The following is a 20,609-nucleotide window of genomic DNA, read 5'->3' as shown; positions in this document are numbered from 1 at the left end:
TGGGGGTCACTGGTATCCGCTGTGCCTCACCCTCTGCTAGTGTCCCAGTCCCTCACAGTCCTCCTCAGAGTGGCAGCACCTCAGGGGAATGGCTGTGGGTTGGGGTGCACCAGGGAGGACGAACCCAAGGCTCAGGAGCTCCTTGGTAAAGATCCTTGTGCCCAAGGGTGACATACGTGGGCTCAGAAAGTGAACATACTGGGTTTAGTGTGGGGTTAAGTGTGGATTAGAGTGCCTGCCTCAAATGTTCTGGATGTTGAAAGACTCTTGATAGCTTTGTACAAGCCAAGACGCAAAGGGAAGGAGATTCAATTATGACCGAGATTCTTTTTTTTGTTTGTTTTGCTAGGCCCAGTAGGACAGGGCTCTGAGTCAGAGTTAATTGAACTTAGAAGAGTTATGTGACAGTTTCTGCATAAAGTTCATACACATGACATGAAGGAAAAGAACACTGCCCTAGCTCTCCAGGGACTCACAGTCTAGTGGAACCCTCCCTCTGCCCCGACACTGTTTCTTGAGGACATTCTGAGGAATTTTGTGCCACTATTATCTTTTACTTGATTCAATCTCTACAACTGCATAAAGCCACTAGAGACCACTCTGCAGAAAAGACTGAACTTAAGAGTGGTTTAGTGACTTTGCCCATGGCCTAAATGTATCTGTTCCAGTGCCAGAACACAGGACGTCTGACTCCAAGATTTGTTCTTCCTACTCCATCAGGTAGCCCTGCTGATTGCAGCTCACAAGGGAGGAGGATGCTGTGGTTAGGCAAAGAGCAGCTGATGGCTACCAGGAGCACTCTGATCTCTTGGGCTTGTTTTTGTGTAAACGAATACTACCTCACTAAGTGAACAGGATGTTGTGTGATGTGTGTATGAACGTGGCAAAGCTCCAGGTGTGTATTCCAGGTGTTAACTCACTATAACACACTGGCATACATAACAGGGAACTGGTAGATATTCCTGAATAGAGTGACGAGAGGTTGGAAGTTGTTCGGGAGGATAAACTAGGCAGCTGTGTGCAGAACACGCTGAGAAGGGGTTACGTGAGAGGTAGGGCACCCAGCTCAGAGGGACATGCAGAGGGGGACAGGAGAGGACAAGGAGGCGACTGAGGACTTATTCCAGAGTGAACAACACAGAATTCCATATTCTTAGCACATTACCCACAAGAGGGAGAATTTTATGAATTATGTGCCACACTCACTTAGAGATAACTTGTCGCTTTGGGAGAAATGATTCTGTCTGAACCATACTTTTTCAGCATCGAATCAAAAATAGTTACTATTTGTATTTGCCTGCTCTCCCTCAAGCTGTAAGCAATTTCATCAGTAAAAGGATGAACTAATGATGCTTGAGAATATCTAAAAAATAATAAAATAAAATAAAATAAAATAAAATAAAAGTAGTAATTAAGAGAAAGCGACTGCTTCCTAAGAGCTTTGTATCCCAAAGGACGGAAACTGAATACCGCAGATCAGGACAACAAATTAGATGATGATTTGACGAGGGCAAGAAAATCATCAAGTGATATCTGGGATTCCTTTAAGCATTTACAGATTTTCAGCACCCAATCTTCTTAGTTTTTTAAGTATTTTCAGAGAGGGAGTAACAAAGAGCTGTGCAAGCTGAGGAGCTCTGCCAAAGTGGGAAATCTCAGCTGGGTGGAGTGGAAGGCAGCAGACAAAACAGCATCCCTCTTTGTTCCAACTCAGCCAGCAAATCTGTACCTTCAGGAGGAGGAACAGACTTTTCTCCACGCTTTTGCTTTAGAGAAACAAGAGAAAATATCCTGATGGCAAACATCTTCAGGGAGAGTCTCCACCCACTTTTTTTTTTTTTTTTAAATTCTGGGCCTCTCTGCCATCAGACATGGCATGTTGGGGCAGGGCCTCAGATCCTTTCCCCAAGAAAGGGCAGAATAGGAGTGGCTGCCCATCAAACCCATCGCACCTAGAAAGGAAAATGCACCACTGCCTCAGCGTGGGTGGAACTGGCTTCAGGATCTGCTCTGAGGTGCTCTGTCCGGCTCGGCCTCGGCCATCTCTAGGAAGACCTCTGAAACTAGAAGGTTCGAAACTAGAAGGTACAAAAAGAGATGAGCAGGAAGTTTGGCCTGAATTAAAGTCACTAAAAAAATTTTTTTACAACTTCAATATATTCGTTCTCATAAAGGAAGTGATTTACAAATGAGTCCTCTTTACTAAGCAGTCAGCCAATAGTTAGTATTCCTTGAAAATAATCAAGCCACAGGACTTTAAATAAGATTTACACGTATCACTATTAAAACCAGGCAAAATTGGTGCTTCTTTCCTAGCTTCTCCTGTGATCATGCAGCACAAGTTATACTTTCTGGAGCCAGCACAATATCTGGCATCAAAAAGCCCTCAAGATTCAAATCCTTGCTTTACTGTTCACTCTGATTTTCAGCAAATTACTTAATCCTTCTGGGCTTGTCTTCTTATCTGTGAAAGGGATGGCTAACCTCACTACGAGTGGTGTTGGGCTCTATGTACGTCTATGTGGGGGTGTGCACGTACAGAGCTGGGCACATGTTAGTAGCCAAAGAAAGGTCAGGATCTCAAGAAAGGTGGGGTACTTCAGAAGCCATGTGAATGGATGAGAGGGAAAAACTGGGGTGGCCAAATCAGTAAGAACAGTCTGGTCAGATAAAAAGGACAGAGAGTGGGGTGGGGAGTTACTGCTAATGGGAACAGTGCTGCTTTCTGGGGTGATGAAAATGTTTTGCTTTGTTCTGTTTTTAATTTTTTTTTTAACGTTTATTTATTTTTGAGACAGAGAGAGACAGAGCATGAACAGGGGAGGAGCAGAGAGAGAGAGAGAGACACAGAATCTGAAACAGGCTCCAGGCTCTGAGCTGTCAGCACAGAGCCTGACGCGGGGCTCGAACTCACGGACCGTGAGATCATGACCTGAGCCGAAGTCAGACGCTTAACCGACCAAGCCACCCAGGCGCCCCGTGAAAATGTTTTGAAGTTAGTGGTGCTGGTCGTACAACTAACATACTAAAACCCATCAGTACACCCTAAAAGGGTGGATTTTATGGTATGTGAATTTTATCTCAATTATACCGTTACTTAAAAAAAAAAGATGAAGAAAACATGAATAAAAACACGTGGAGAGGTAATGGAAGATGAGGGATTTTCAAATTCTCTGGTGGGGTAGAGAATCAAGTTCTGGTCTACAGGATAAAAAGCCATTATTTAGGGAGGGTAAGAACCTGTTTATCTTGCTAAATTCTACAATTTTACACTCCCAATCATACCTTCTGAAATTTTATTTTGGTAAGAGGTTCTCCTGCATCCCTTGGGTTAAATTATCAGTGGAATAGTCATATGATGTATCTGAACAACAGGTGATAGGCAGCTTCTCAGCACTTCTTCACCCGGGGTTTTAGGACATGATGAGAAATACTTATCGACAGCAAAGATTCCATAATCACTACCGCAAACTGCCTCGATGGTGCGGCTTCAATACAAACAACCACAGGCACAACCATTTAGATTTCTAATTTATTATTAAATTACATAACAAAGCTTCTTCTATACAGTCAGAAAATGCATTTAGATGAGAACAAAAATTAAGTACAAATACAATAAATCTGGTTTCAAGAAGCCATTTTAAAAGCAAAAAAAAATTAGAAAGTGCATTTGGAATAGATTTTTAAAAATCTGTATTGGCATTTCTCATGAGGAAACATTTTTTATCATGGCGAAGTGTGACTGGAATGGATGTCCCTCCCTCTCTAAGAGCTAACAGGATGTGGACAGATAAAAATACTCTGGTACTGAAGTGAGACACTAAGGACAGAGAAAATGAGAATGATCCCTCAAGACACGGCTCAGCTTTGTCTCAGTTTTTTATCCAATAAACATCCTTAAGAGTCACTTAGTCCTTCCTTATTTTCTTTCCCCATATACGCTTAAGAATATGCACGTCTATAAAAAAAATAACAAGATTAGTTTAGAAAGACCATGATGAAAAGCGCTGTGTCTTTGTAGAAACCAGGCTAAATAACCTCTAACCCAAAAGGAGAATGGAACATAATCATTTTAATTTTCTGGGTAGAATCCATTTGTTCTCTAAGTATTACATTTGCTACCAACTTCAGCACTAATCCTAGACATGGCCATTTACCCTCAACGGCAAGTTAGAAAACTTGGTCAATTTCCAAAAATATCGTATCTGGCTAATGACCAAACATGAGGTATTAGAAGACCAAAAAGGTTAGTCCAGTTCTTTAAAGTCCTTTTCATCAGGTTGAGATTATTAACAGTGAAGAAAACATTAATGGTGGGAATGCAAGTCCAAGGTGCCTCAATTCCATAGAGGCCAAAAGTCATTATTACATCAAAAGGCTCAATAAGTACATTTTCCTATTCAGATGTACTCAGCATCCAATAGGAAAGAACTAAAGTAAATATTTGGTTTCAGGTACAAAAAAGTGCCCGCGTGATGTTTCCTCTCTTCACTTGTCCAATTCTTAGGATTTTACTTCCACACCTGATCTGAGTACTGGGTAGTAGGGAAAAAAAGAGGCATTCTCTGTACAAGTGAATTTTGGTACAAAGGAGAGAGGAATAGTGGAGAAGGAAAGCCCTTTTCTAACATTAGAAAAATAAAGGGTGAGCAATACAGGTTACAGGGAATCCTTCAGCATCACTGAAAACACTAAGAAGATTGTAGAGATAGCCAGGACAGATCACCTGAAGCACTGGGATATCAGGGTTTGAACTTAGTAATAAATTAAACATTTCTAACTAAAGTCATCAGCTCACATTAAGACAAAATCTTAGAAGTATACCTTTGGGAAGTCTGTCCTTTTTGTTGCTGTGGTTTTTCATACTTCTTAGTGAAATGGAAAGTTTTGAATTATTACTAAGATAATCCCAAAGGAAAAGGTCCCCTTTTTGACAATGGCCAAGGAAGAATAACTTCCCTTAAGAGGAAACTTCCTTCCTGAACTCCCAGCTCTGACAGGCAACTTACTGTTGGCCCCTGAGCCTGGCAACAGGTCTGTAAGGACAGAAGAAAAGGTGGAAAACCAATCTGGTTAAAAAAAAAAACAACAAAAAAAAGTTAAATGGCACCAAACTGAAAGAGTTCAAATCAGCTACCACAGGATCCAAATCCTCTTTTTGTAAATGACACACTTCTATTTCCTTACTCCAGGGTTTCTTTCTGCAAATGAAAGAACCATAAGAGGAAAGGACAAGCCCTGTCCTGGCTAGCTACATTTGGCCCTGGGTCACCTCACTATGGGCTATATAGCACTGGGAGGTTAGTCAGACCTACCAGACACCAACATCTTATACCAAGCCTTATCAACTTCCTTGGAAGAACTAGTTTATTTTCATAAAGAAAATAACCAACATAATTCTATTACTTCATTTAAGCATTACCCTAAAGGAAAGGCTCATCAGCCATCAAAAGTATTTGCTCAGTGCAGCAAGCAGCTCAGCCCCTAGTTTTACTCTCACACAACCAGCTTTAATGAATATACCAAATAATCAGACCAGTAAAAAAGACTGGTAGTATAATTAAATAAATAACTTTATTTATGATACTTCAGATTTTATAAATGCCAACCATATAGCAATGAAAGTCCCATAAATTCTAGCTGAGGCACAACCACCAATCAAGGCCCTTTGAAAAATCAAAGATAATAAAGTGTCAGGGGAGAACAGTCTTGTTCTCCCAACAGAGAATTTAGTAAATGAACTTCTCTGATCCTTTAAGATTTACATTGGGAAAACTTAGACTTTCTTTTCAGGGCATCCCCAATCAAGTTATCTGATCAATCAACCCATATTTAGAAAAATAAACCCCATAGTTTAAAAAAATGTATCCAATGGCTTTCATACCCAGAACATAATAAAACTTTGACAACAGAATGAAAAAGCTCTCAGTTTCTGTACCAGACCAGGGGTTAGTATAGCCATCAGCTCTTGTATCAAGTTCACCTGAATGTCATCACCGATGCACTGTGATATCGTTAAGAACTACATGCTCATATCCTTTTATTCCCTGTGGCACAGTCTGAGGTCAATACTATAAATACCAGAGTCCATTCCAATGGTGAAGAGCAACCTTCTTTCTTGGTGAGGAGTGTAGATGTTGATGTCTTCAAACTATTTGTGGTAGTTCAGGTGAATAAGTTGTAAGTTTACAGAAATGGAGAAATGGTTAAACCTGAAAAGAATTCTGGTGGGTGGTTTAAAATTCTGTTACCGTCCAGGGATGGTAGTAGAAGACAGGTGCAGATACAGATAGATTCTGTCACATGCACCTTCAACAGTAAAACCATTCTCTGGATGTTTGGAAAGCTTAACAGATTTGGAATGAGTAGGTTTTCATAAAACACAGACTTCCTGGTACATTAGGCAGTATTTCTTGAACTTTTGCTCATAAATCATGGAGCATTTACAAATGGAATAATCTGGATGGTGACCCCTCAATCAATGTCTTTTTACATGTGGCTTGCTGAACAGATCTCACTGAAAATTGAGCAGTCCCCTCACTCAGGGTTAATCCTGACATGATGAGGAATAGTTGGGGGCACTGACAGACACTGGCTGTTAGTTACTTTTACCATGGTAGAACTGAGATTGCATTTTCTCATAGTAGCAAGTATTAATCCAATGAAAGAAATAAACAAAACATGAAAACAAGGACGGACAAAAAAGCCTGTTATTCTCAATGCTTTTCCAGCAATATAGTTAATCCCAGTGTGCATACAATTTAAAAAAAGAGGAAGAAAAAAGCTTTTCTTGCAGTGTTTGTCTTCTGTTTCAGACAACTTCAACTGTGTTGAAGTTGACCTGTTAGCATCTCAAAGAACCTGTGAAAAATGTAATTTTTCTAGAATACCAAAACAGGGGCACAGAGTAGAAATTTATAGCACAGCTTATCAAGAAATGACTTGTGATTTCTCTTCACGACTGTAAAATAAAAGGACAAGAACTATTTTTATTCACAACCCAATCTGGTGGCTGAAAGGAAAACAGTCTTTGGATATAGAGAAACCTGGTTTTCTGGAGTCCAGCTATAAGACCTGGCTTGTTATCAGCCTTCAACACTATTACTGAAGCATAGAAACTCTGTTTCTGATTGGTTTACTTACCTCCTGGGAAGACAAAAGCAACTGAAAACTTTTTTTTTTTTTTTAAACTAAAAACAGAAGGAAATGTGTGTTAGAAAAGATAGCACAGGAAAACTGTGGCTTCAGCTCAACCTGACCGTTATCACAGAGTCCATCACCATCAGTCTTGAATTAATCCTGTTGGTCAGGCTAATCATCAGGACAATCAACTTCTCCTTCCTATTTTTCCTTATTCCGGATCAGGGTGTGAAAGTGGTGGTTGTCAAGAGTCCCTGGAGATGTTCCATCAGTGGAAAGCATACAGCAGCAATAGGATGGTACAGACACCAATAACACCGCCCAGGATGAGGGAGTCTCGCCGTTTCCTAAGATTGATTCGTTGGATCAGGCTGTTCACAGCAGGAAAACGATCTTTGGGAAATCTTTATTAAGGTCATATTTGAAGAAGCCTCTTTAGTGAAAAGTCACAGGGGTCACAAAAATAGAGATCAGTGGAGTCCAGAAACAATAAATAATGAGAAGAAATACAGAGGAAGAAAATTACACTGAGGGAGTCTTTAAAAAAACACATACCCCAACTGGGAACATCCTACTGCTCAAGGTCCCAAACCAACCGAGGAATTACAACCAGGCTTGGGGTCAGGGTGGGAGGTAGTGAGCTTAGGAACAGAGGGACTCTGCAGGGCAGGGAGGTGTAAGTACAGCCAATACCACTGCTAACAACACCCTATTCTGTTCTCTTTTCCTTTCTCTCTCTTTTTCTCTCTCTAAACCCCTTCTCTCAGGAAAGTGAGAAGTTTGGTCAGAAGAGTTCTGAAGTTCTTGATCCTCTCCTCAAAGGGTGATAACCCCCTTGGAATCAGGCAATAGGTGGTGGCAACCAACTCTAGGGTCTGAATAAATCAGTCACTGGTGAATTATTTAAATTTTTTAGTTTACTTTGCAGCAGTAGATAGGATATGGTAGGTAAGGGGGCTGCACCGTTCTAGCTGTCCTACTTAGGAAACATAAAAAAAGATAGGAAATTTCCAATTTTAGAGGTTTAAAAAAGCAGTCACAGCTATATTTTACTTAGTATTTCAAAATATCTTCATACTCTTATTTGTATGTTGTAGATCAAAGCACATGCCTGTGCATCCTAACTTGTTTTGCATTTTTTAAAGTTTATTTACTTTGAGAGAGAGCGAGAGAAAGGGGTGGGGGGGAGAGGCAAAGAGAGAATCTCAAGCAGGCTCTGCACCAGCAGTGTGGAGCCTGACATGCAGCTCGAACTTATGAGCCATGAGATCATGACCTGAGCTGAAACCAAGAGTCAGACCAACTGAGCCACCCAGGTGCCCCTGTTTTGCATTTCTGACAATATACCTTCGGGTGCCTCCTCTTTGTTAATATAGGTATTTTATCAAAGTCAGGAAAATCACGGACAAAAACCACCTACAATACTAGAGAGCTAGAATAATACCTCCACTCTGTGAATCCTTATTGCATTTTCCTGTAATTAAACCACCCAGCAGGGACTATATTTATTTGTACACTTATATATTCTACATATTATATGATTAGGACCATGTTATCTTCTAATCTTGAATTTCCCTATCCAGAACAGAGCTTTACATATTGTAGGCATTAATGTGTTTTTTGAATTAATGAGAAAAATTTGCAGAAATAATTTTTAAAAATACTGAAGCAGCAGCAGCATGAAATAATAGGCAAAAACTTTTACAAGGTACAAATCTCATATAGAACAAATGCTTAATCTTTTCTTGCTTCGTAAAGAATCAATAATCCCCTTAGAATACTTTTGGCATTAGGGAATTCTGTCTATAATGGGCATATTACCTTTAGAGAAGCCCCCCTCTCTCTCCTTCTATAATAATCTAGTTCAGTCCATGTAATAGTGTAGGCTGACCTTGTCCTCTGCCATCAGGTATATTTATAAACTCGGATTGGCCAGAAAGAATATTCCCTTCTAGTGACTCAAGCTGGGGCAACTACAGTCCTCTTGGGACTTTTATTACAGCTGGTAGAAAAGACCCCCTTTCCATGGGGATTTTTAACTGGCAGAAGGTGATTCTTCTAGCCATCTCTATCACTATGTGGAGAAAACCTCTTTGAGAATGAGGCCAATCACAGGAAAGCAAAAATAAGAGATGGAGTAGGTAGGGGGAAAAGAGAGAGGAAAAGCAGATTCTTGACAATAAAATCTGAGCTCCTGAATTGAGCCATGCCTTAGGTTAAATTCTACCTCTGAATTTTAGATAAATATGAACAAATTAATTCCCTCCTTTCCCCCCTTAAGTCAGTCTAAATGAGGTTTCTGTTACTCTCTCTCTATGGAGTCTCAACTAACACACACATTTTATTTGTTTTTGAACACACATTTTTCCAGAATTATTATAATTTGTGGTAATGGCAAGATGATACAATGTATATAACAGTAGTCTGTAAACTGTACAGCCCTATATAAAATATAAACAATTATGGATATGTTGTTTTGCACTTAGGGTGACAAAACAGGAACAAAATTCACAAAAAGTTGGAAAATACAAAATACACTTCAGGATATTCCTTAGGGAAGTAAGTATCAAACTAAAAGTGACCTTAAATTATCTAGGACCAGGGTGCCTGGGTGGCTCAGTCAGTTCAGTGGCTGACTCTTGGTTTTGGCTCAGGTCATGATCTCACTGTTCATGAATTCGAGCCCTGTGTCAGGCTCTGTGCTGACAGTGTGCAGCCTGTTTGGGATTCTCTCTCTCCCTCTCTCTCTCTGCTCCTTCCCTGTTCATGTTCTCTCTTTCTCTCAAAATAAATAAACTGAAAAAAAAATTATCTAGGACCAGAAGGTACTCAACTTTTTAGGCCCTTCCCCTTACTAATTGGGGAAGGAAACTTTTTCTCTAAAAGTCTTGACTTCTCAGAGAGTAAACAAAATGTTTCAGAGTAGCAGGCTTCCCAGTTTCCCCATTGGGTTTCATGTTAGCATTAGTAATCCTAATTCAAATCAGGAAACTCAAGAATTAAAAATGTAGAGGTCACAATTAACAAGCAGAGAATCTATTCTAATGTTCAGCTTGTGCATAACGAATCACAATGAAAATACTCTAACAGCAGTTACAACTCATCTACATGTATGGCTGTCTCCTTCCTTCTCTTTCTAAGCATCTGACACTGACTTATTCTTCAAACTGGAGAAAGAATAAAAAAGCATATAATTTATGATGTTGAGGTAAGAATAATATATACTGTGGAGTTTTACTGGGGTGCCTGGGTGGCTCAGTTGGTTGAGCATCCAACTTTGGCTCAGGTCATGATCTCATGGTTCGTGGATTTGAGCCCCGCGTCAGACTCTGTGCTGACAGTTCAGAGCCTGGAGCCTGCTTTAGATTCTGTGTCTCCCTCTCTCTGCCCCTTCTCTGCTCATGCTCTGTCTCTCTATAATAAAACATTTAAAAAAAACTAAAAAAAATAAAAAAACATTTATTTATTTTGGGGGAGAGGGAGGGAGGGAGAGAGAAGCGTGAGTGGGGGAGGGGCAGAGAGCGAGGGAGAGAGAAAATCCCAAGTAAGGCTCCATGCTGTCAGTGTGGAGTCCGACCCCAGGTTTGATCTCACAACAGTGACATCATGACTTGAGATGAAATAAATCAAGAATCAGGTGCTTAACCAACTGAGCAACCTAGGCACCCCAGGAGTTTTTAAAATGTAAAATAATTTGAAAATTCATATTTATAATTTTCTAAATCTACTAATGTCAGACTTCTGGTGTAGAATCTTTTACAAATAGTACTAGACAGTATCAACTTCTATAAAGTAGGAATGCAAGGCATATTCATATGTAACTATTGATGCTCTCAACCACTACTGATGATGGCAACCTGACCAAAACCAAAACCAAAATCAAAACCAAAAAAGCACACACATAGACCCCCACCCCCACCCCCACCTCAAAAACCTAGAGATTTCAAACTTTCAGAAAGGATACTGGCCAAAGTATTCATTTTGCTCTGAATTGACTTCAACATTCCTCTCTGTGAAGTCATATTTTCTTTTGTTGCCATAGCAATGCTGAAGGGGGAAAAGAGAAGATAATTACGTCGGCATTTAAGATTATCCTGCGCAGATCCATCATATTCTTAAAAGTGAAGAGAAAACTAAGATGGGCAACATCATCTTGAAAAGCACAGGCAGGAAAAAAAATCATTTCCCAAGTCACCTTCCCACTGTCTTTTCCTGAATGTCCACTCCATCCCTACTGCTATCTTCTGATGTCTTTCTGGACAGTAGGCCATTTCCTGTGATTTTTCCCAAAGTAACAAATGAAATAACAGAGAAATCCCTATTACAAAAGCTTCTTAAAATGGTTTTGAAAGGGGCCAGCTACTAAAAATATCTTTAATCAGGAAAACTGTTGAGAGAGAAGTAGGAAATTATAATCATAGAAAAAGAACCAAAAGCGTTAACACATCACAAAATACCCATATATAACCAGCCCTTAATTTATGAAAAGATTATGTTCCAGAATTCTACTTGAGAACCATCTAGGCAGATTTTAGGAGACACATGCAACATTATGCTGGGTTTCCAAGCCAGGTGACAAAGGTTATGCATTCATTAAATGACTCAAAGAGATGGGGGAACGTCCCTTCTCTTACAGACTATACTATAGTCTCTTCCATGTGACTATTCTGATGTCCTGTTTAAAAGAATCTCACTTAGTATCTTTTTGCTTTCATGCCAGGATTAACTTCAACAGTCTTATCTCCCTGGGCATTAGAATCCTAGAGGACAGGTCAGTACCCATTTTTATATATAACACACAGGAGAAAGCTATAGATACTGATAACATAAAAGACAATAGGAAACAGAATGTCCTTGAATAATTCTGAAAATATATCAAACGTTGAAAAAAAAAAAAAAAAAGCAACAGAGATGAAGAGATTCTGGGAAGATGATGATCAGAGCACAAATTCCTGACCATATCGCTGGTCCAACTTCCTCCATGGAGGAACACATGAACAAAGGCAGATATGATGGGGAGGGGTCCATCTGAGATCCCTCATTCTTTTGAAATATCCAAGGAAGAAAGCCAGGTAGGCTATACTCTCTCAAGCAAGGGAAGAACCAAGGAACTGATGGCAGGGAAGACGAGATTTTTCTTCAAGCCTGGGGCAAAGCCCTAGGTTTCAATTCACCCTAAGGAACCCAACAATGGAAGATATGGACGTGCGTGTACAGGAGCTACAGTGATGCACTGAACTGTAGCTGGTAAAGGGTGGTGCACACAACCACAGAAACCTATGAGCCAGGAGCTGACAGTCCATCAGATGGTGTGATGCCCAGCCCTGAAGAAGAAAAAACTGCTGGGGCACCCACTACCACCTAGTATGCCACTGCTTAGGGGTCTAATAGCCTGACCTATCTGGGAGCTGACTGAATGCACTCTTGAACAGCCAAGACCAGGTATCCTATTGGAGGAAAATGCTAGGAGTACTCTAAGCAAATGACATATCAAAACTGAAATTTCAAGATTTGAGAAGGCAAAGAAGAAACAAAAGTGTGTGGGGAGACAGATCAAAGGATATATATTAGAGCGCTGTTTGGAATAATAAGAGACAAGCAAACAAAAACACCCCCCAATGGAAACAACATTGGAATGGTTTAACAGATTATGATAAAACGAAACTATGAAATAATATTTGGTTATTAAAAAGAATAAGTTGGCATTATTTCTATTAAACTGGAGGAATGTTTATGATACACTGAATAATTAACGCAAGCCACAGAATGTGTAAAGTATGAATCCTTTTTTATTTTAAGCAATAAAACATCATTGTATATGTTTGTATGACAATGAGAACGTATTTAGAAAGATACACAACTGTCAGTGAATACAAGTTACTTAGGGGATAGGAATGGAGGGACACTACCAGATGAACTTTTTTTTACATTTTAGAATGATTTAAATTGCTAAAATAAGAACACTGTACTTTTCTAAACTATACATATCTCACAAAGAAAATTACAGGAATTCCACCTGAGTGATGAAGAAACGTGAATAACATTATCAGCGCCAAATCTACTGTAGTTATTTGCCTCAGTACCGCTAGGAGTTAAGCATGATTTATAAAAGTTTTTCCCAGATCCTAGAAAAGATCAAGATTTAAAGGGATCAGGTATCTCTGAAGGCAAAACTGTGAAATAGGGCTAAAAATGGAAATTTGTGCAAGGAATTGCCAGACCCCTAAATTATCTTCCCTGAACAACACAGTCAGGTGACTGCCCCCAGTTCAGTAGAAGATCTAACCTAGAAAAAGAGACCTTAAAGATCCTGACATTTTGAAGTTCCCCACAAAACAACCAGGTCCCTTTCTGATCATCCATTGTGAGGCCTACTACTTGGCAAGTCCCACCACCCATGTACAGAGAACTAGCTTCCAATTACTGGATTTTCTGGAGCCTCACCCTTAAATATGAACAAAGAATCAAGAATCACTACAAGTTTGAGAAGAGCCTCTAACAGAGATCCAAATAAAAACTAGCAAACAGAAAAGTGAGTCTGAGGAAACAGAGGCAATAACAGAAGTTCAAGAAACTCTAAAACTGAATTATATTTAATGTCTTCAGAGAGAGAAAGAAGGTATCACACCCATGAAAGACATAAATGTATGTGTGTGTGTGTGTGTATGTGTACGTGTGTGTAAGAGTGTACCCACCACTGAGAAAAGAGCCGGTATAAATTTAAAAAAAGAATGGAAATAAAAGTGTAACAGAAATCTCAAAAGGACAAACTGAGTAAACCCCTCAGAAAGTAGAAAAAAACATAAGTGGGAAAACGGAGAAAGGGTAAAAAAAGGAACAGAAAGCCCAACATGTTACCTTTTAAAATTAAAACCAAAAAAACAGAAAACAAAAACAGTGAAAAGGAGGTGGGAAAATGACAGTTTAAGAAAATGTCTCAGAACTGAAGAGGAGTTTCCAGACTGTAGGAACTCATCCAATGGCCAGTACAACGAACTGGAAAAGATGCATGATAAGGTTAAAAAACACCAAAAGCATAGGGAAAAAGGGATAATCCTAAAAGCTTCCAGAGGAAAAAGGCTCATCACATACAAAGGAACAGAAATCTTAACTGGCACTGAACTTAAAAACAATACTGCAAACAATGTCATCCAAAATTTCAAAATTATTCCTAACTTAGCTAAACAATGAATCAAGAATAGATGTGAAAAGTCCAAAAGTTGTACCTCCTGTTCTTTCTCAGGAAACCACTGAAGAACGTGGTCCAGCATAATGAGGGAATAAACTAAGAGTTTATGGAAGACACCAAATCCAAGAAATAAGTGATCCAATAAAGGAGGTCACTGAGGTGCCTGGGTGGCTCAGTCCGTTAAGCATCTGACTCTTGATTTTGCCTCAGGTCATGATCTCATGGTTGGTGGGTTTAAGCCACCAAGTCGGGCTCTGCACTGACACTGTGGAGCCTGCTTGGGATTCTCTCTCTTTCCCGCTCTCTCTCATAAATAAGTAAACATTAAAGAAAAAATGGAGGTCATTTTAAGGTAATGGGAATAGAGCATCCCAGGACCAGTGCAGGATGGCAGGTCTAGAGAACAACCAGTCAAGATTAAAATAGAAGGAAACAGACAATGTTAACTTTACACTGAATTTTAGATCCAAAGAACGAAAAGAACACAAGAAGAGTCCAAAATAACAACGTTCTTTTGCATCATTAGCTTCTTTTTCTAAGTTTACTTATTTGTTTTGAGAGGAAAAGAAAGCACTAGTCAGGGAGGGGCAAAGAGAGGGAGAGAGAGAGAATCCTAAGCAGGTATGTGCTGTCAGTGCAGAGCCTGATGTGGTGCTTGAGCCCATGGACCATGAGATAATGACTTTAGCCCAAGGCAGATGCTTAACTAACTGAGCCATCCATGTGCCCCTGCATCATTAGTTCTTATTTATAATTTTTCCCTTAAGTGTATGTCTATGATAAAATATAAGGTATTTAAAATGAGGCTTTAAAAATTATTTATTTATTTTAATGTTTATTTTCAGAGGAGGAGGGAGGGGCAAAGAGAGAGGGGGAGAGAGAATCCCAAGGAGGCTCCGTGCTGTTAGTATAGAGCTGGATACAGGGCTCAATTTCATGAACCATGAACCTGAGCCAAAATCAAGAGTCAGACACTTAACCAACTGAGCCACCCAGGTGCCCCTGTTTTATTTTTTCTCTATTTTGTTTTAGAGAGAGAGAGGGAGAGCATGCATGCCAGCGAGGGAGAGGGGCAGAGGGAGAGAGAGGCAGAATCTTAAGCAGGCTCCACACTCAGCACAGAACCCAGCATGGGGCTTGATCCCATGACCCTGGGATCAGGACCTGAGTCAAAATCAAGGGTCGGATGCTCAACCAACTGAGCCACCCAGGTGCCCCTAAAATGTGATTGTTTTAATATAAATTTATAAAGTACTTTAAAACAGGTATTATGTTCTTATATAAAGTAACACAATTTCATTTAAAGCTAGGCTGAGCATCTGAAAGCAATCTTTGAATCATATATGCCTGTTTTTTTACACTGGGACTATCACTATCTCCCATGCACTCTGACTCAGAAGTAGATAAAGAAGATTAAAAAATAATTTCCACAAAGCACTTTGTATTCCTTGGAGAATGGATATTATCATCATACATTATGTTATTATCTTGGTGAATATGCATGATTGCCAGTACCACACAAAGTATATCTAGACATACTTTCCCATCTCACTGCATCATCTGGAGTCAAGCTGAGTGAAATCTAGACTGTTGTTATTTCAAGGGTCAAATACTCAGAGGCAAAACATAAGCTCCAAATAATATATAATGCTTTTAAAATGATAAATCATTGATGTGCTTACTGGAACTGTCTTACCTGTTGTGTGAACTAAACTCAGACACTTATTTTTTCAACAACAGACAATATCAGTTATACATTTAAAGCTTAAGAATAAGTTAATATTAAAAATATCAGTTCTTTTCAATTAAGTGATGCCAGAGTCTATATTCAGTTGTGTACATATTCTTAAAATCTATTTTTATCTCCAAGAGTAAAAAGTAAATTGTTACATATAGAATATGCAAAAACAATTATCTGACACTTAAATTTTATATTATCTATAAGTAATCATAACTAGCTTTAGAATCAATAAAATTTTACTTGTGATATCTACCAGATTTCAAAATAAAGGGAAATAGTGAAATAAAAGACCTTATAATTATATTATTTTGCTTTTACCTAGCAAAATAATAGTAGCAGTGATTCAATGGTTCTCAAATGTTCCTATACTAGGAAGTACTCCAAATTTTTTATACTCATATTACCAGCCCTTAAATAGGCCAGCTTTGAATTGAAAAGCTTAATTAAGGCAGCCTGGCCCAAAGAAGATCAGGCAGAAAGAGGAGGGGAAAAAAGGAAGAAAAAAGGAAAAGGATTGTAGAGAAAGTTTAAGTAAAAAGTCCTTAGCAAATGCTATCTTACTTTATGTGCTGTTGAAAGGGAAGGAATCACAAGGAAAATATTTCAGTTGACAACTAGGCAATTTTGCAAAACCTTTGCCCAGATGGACAACCCAATGCATGCAATTTAAACAAAATCCCCAGATATGATAACTACACATTACTATAAGAGATTATAATTTATTAAATAATGATAGAAACATTATAATCTACTAAATAAAATAAGAATCCATGAGCCTGTATCAATACAAATGCATACTTAAAATGTGAACAATGAAATATTTAGTGGTAGGAGGCATCATGTCTGCAATTTATTTTCAGGTAGTTCAAAAAACAAAAAGTGAAAAAGCAAATGCGGCAAACTGTTAACGTGTGGGGAATCCAGGTGAAGCGTATATGGGAATTCTCTGTACTACTGGAATTTTCCTGAAATCTGAAATATCAGAAGGTACTGGGATCATGACCTGAGCCAAAATCAAGGGTCGGATGCTCAACCGACTGAGCCACCCAGGCGTCCCTGACAAAGCTACCACTTACAGATTACCTAGTATCATTCACGCATTGTATTAGGCATTTTACTCATTGTCTTTCATCTTCACAACGATTTTTTAGGGAGGTATGATCATCAATCCCGGTTTTTGAACACATAAGAAAATGAAGACTCCAAGTAACTTAACCAAGAACAGATATCTAATAAGTAGCACAAACCAAATCACACTCCGAAGCTTGTACACTTTCTACAAGGTGGGAAATACAGTAGTAGCTTAGATAGAGCTCTGGTCCTAGAATTACAGAGATTCAGGTTTGAGCATTTGAATCCTGAACACAATTTATCAATCATGTCACCACAAGCAAATTACTTACCTTAATTTCTTTTTTGTTTTGGACAGTGTTTATTTCATGGGTCATTAAAGAAATTAAATAAAATAAAGCATGTAAAGCATTTGAGACAATACCAAGGCCTACAGTAAGAGTACATGTTTGTTGTTGTTTCCATGTACTTCATTACACCTTTCCCGAAAAATGCTTTAGACATTGCTGAATTCTAACTGTAGAGATCATATCTAGTTCATTTACTTTTTTACCATCACAAGATAGTATCTAAAAATTCACCAAACCTAGAGAATTAAGTAGTTCAAACCAACATAATTGTCCCTTACCTTAAGCAATAAACTACTTCAGTGTTATTACAGATAATACTAAATATTACTGCAGCACATTTTCCGCAGCTGCTGTGACTGAAACCCAATCTACATAAATGGTATATACACCAAATCACATGTCTAAGATGGGTTTCCTTTGGAAAAAAAAAAAAAAAGAATAAAAAGACTGAAGCTGAAAGTACTGAGTATGAATTAATCAGAAAAATTAACCTTGGTGAGTCAGCTTAATTCTACTAATTCTGGAAACAAATATTTTGTGCTTCAAATGTCTCTTATAAGTGAAAGACACAGTAAAAATTCATCACAATCTAGTGAAATTCCCATCTCTAAGGATGATAAATGAACTGTAACCCTAGTTACAGGGTTAACCTGATCTGTTCACTTATGTTGCAAACAAACAAAAAACAATAGAGTAAAACAAATTTTTTTTCCTACCTTATTGTCTCTTCTATCAGACGATCTGAGCTGCAAATAAAATGGAAATTAAAATTCTGGAATTATTAAAGCATTTTAAAACTTGTACTTAATTTTTCTACATTTTAGAGAATAATTTTTCAGACATTTATACAAACAGAATACCCAGACTTTTGAAAGCATCTGGAGTATATTCTGGTCCCCGAAATAAATTTTATTTATCCACATATATAATTTTCATCTTACTTTTGTTAGCTTATATCTATTTCTTTCACAGAGATACCTGATGACTAAAGACAGAACAGGGTTTTTAAAAAATGTTTATTTATTTTTGAGAGAGAGAGAGAGACAGACAGACAGAGTGCAAGCGGGGCAGGGACTGAGAGAGGGAGACAGAATCCAAAGCAGGCTCCAGGCTCTGACCTGTCAGCACAGAGCCCAATGCGGGGCTCAAACCCACAAACCGTAAGATCATGACCTGAGCCGGTCAGATGCTTAACTGACTGAACTGCCCAGGCACCTAAGACAGAACAGTTTTAATGACCACATAAAGACATGAAACTTCTTTAATCTAGATAGCTCAAACTTGTCACCACCATCTATTCAAAACTTCAGAATTACAACCAACTTGTTGAGGCAGGATAAGGAAATATAGTTCTGATGCCTATAAGAAGTAATTATTTATACCTTAAAGTTCCTTCCATTTTGGGGAAATAGTTTTTTGTTTTGGAAACGAAACCAAGTTTCAGCTTACAAAATTTACAATTCAAGAATCTGAATAAAGATACTAAATGCACCTTTGATCTGTACAATGTTTGCCTTTATGCATCAGACCTTGGAAACAAACAACTCTATTTTAGGGAGGAATTCATAGGTATTTAAACTGGTATAAAGGTGCTGCTTTACAGCAGAAAGTGGGAAAACTAACTCCTAAACATCTGCATCTGCGCAGCACATGCAAGGTGCACAGCAGGTTCTCAACTCAATATTTGCATATTTTCTTCCAACTGCTTCTATCCAAAAGAATTTCTAGGTTCACTGTATAAAATAACTTGAGGTTTCATAATAGGAAACCTAAGTTACTGCATGAACTAGGTGACAAAGATGAGCTTTAAAAATACCATAAAAGGGGCACCTGGGTGGCTCAGTTAAGCATCCAACTCTTGGTTTTGGCTCAGGTCATGATCTCACAGTTCGCGAGACTAAGCACTGTGTCGGGCTCTGTGCTCACAATATGGAGCCTGTTTGGTATTCTCTCTTTCTCTCTTTCCCTGTCCCTTCCCTGTTCACACTCTCTCCCTCAAAATAAGTAAATAAACTTTAAAATAATAATAATAATAATAATAATAATAATAAAAGGATCATACATGATGATTAAGTGGGATTTATTCCAGGGATGCAAAGATGGTTCAACATTTACAATCAGTCAATGGAATACACCACCCTAACAAAATGAAGGATGAAAATCACATAATCATCGCAACAGATGCAGAAAAAGCATCTGACAAAAGTCAACATCCATTTATGATAAAAACTCTCAACGAAGCATGTACAGAGGAAATGTACCACAACATAATAAATGTTATGTACATGGCAAGCCCACAACTAGTATCATTTATGATGAAAAGCTAAAAGCTTTTCCTCTAAGATCAGAAACAAGGATGCCGACTCTTGCCACTTTTATTCAATAGTTTTAGAAGTTCTAACCAGAGCAATTGGGCAAGAAAAAGAAATAAAAGGTATCCAAATTTGAATATTATACATAGAAATATATATATCTATAATTATATCTATATTACATATAGAAAACCCTAAAGACTCCATCAAAAAACTTTAGAATGAATTCAGAAAGCTGCAGAATATAAAACTCATAACTCAAAAATCGGTTGTTTCTATACACTAATAATGAACTATCAGAGAAATTAAGAAAACAATCCCATTTATAATTGCATAGAAAAGAATAAAGTACCTAGGAATATATTTTACCAAGGAGGTGACTTATATATTGAAAATGACAAGACATTAATAAAAAACACTGAAGAAGACACAAATAAATGGAAAGATATTCCATACTCATGGATTGGAAGAATTAATACTATTACAATGTCCATATTGTCCAAAGCAATATGTAGATTCAATGTAATTCCTATCAAAATTCCAGTGGCATTTTTTTTTTTTTTACAGAAATGAAACAAACAATCCTAAGATGTATAAGGAGTCATAAAGGACTCTGAATAACCAAAACAATCTTAAGAACTAAGTTGGAAGTACCATGCTCCCTGATTCCAAACTATATTGCAAAGCTATAGAAATTAAAATAGTATGGTACTACCATAAAAACAGACATAGATCAATAGAAAATAAAGCCCAGAAATAAACCCATGCATAGATAGTTAATTTATGACAAAGGAGCCAAGAATATA

General features: G+C 38.2%; 1 protein-coding gene across 2 annotated transcripts in view; it reads right to left on the bottom strand.

The window, feature by feature from the left end:
* Positions 1–3,962: 3,962 nt before the first annotated feature.
* Positions 3,963–20,609, bottom strand: part of GOSR1 (golgi SNAP receptor complex member 1) — a 48,482-nt gene continuing 31,835 nt past the window's right edge. For both annotated transcript variants that reach the window (XM_049637977.1, XM_049637978.1), the window contains exons 7-9: positions 18,208–18,237; positions 11,105–11,187; positions 3,963–7,533 (exon numbers count right to left, since the gene is read on the bottom strand). In XM_049637977.1, the coding sequence (XP_049493934.1) occupies positions 7,409–7,533; positions 11,105–11,187; positions 18,208–18,237 (238 nt within the window). In that variant the 3' untranslated portion in view covers positions 3,963–7,408. The remainder of the gene's footprint in view (positions 7,534–11,104; positions 11,188–18,207; positions 18,238–20,609) is intronic.

Source organism: Panthera uncia, chromosome E1, assembly GCF_023721935.1.
Source record: "Panthera uncia isolate 11264 chromosome E1, Puncia_PCG_1.0, whole genome shotgun sequence".
Classification (NCBI taxonomy): domain Eukaryota; kingdom Metazoa; phylum Chordata; class Mammalia; order Carnivora; family Felidae; genus Panthera; species Panthera uncia.
Note: the sequence above shows the minus strand (reverse complement) of the source record. Positions and strands in the feature narration are given on the sequence as shown.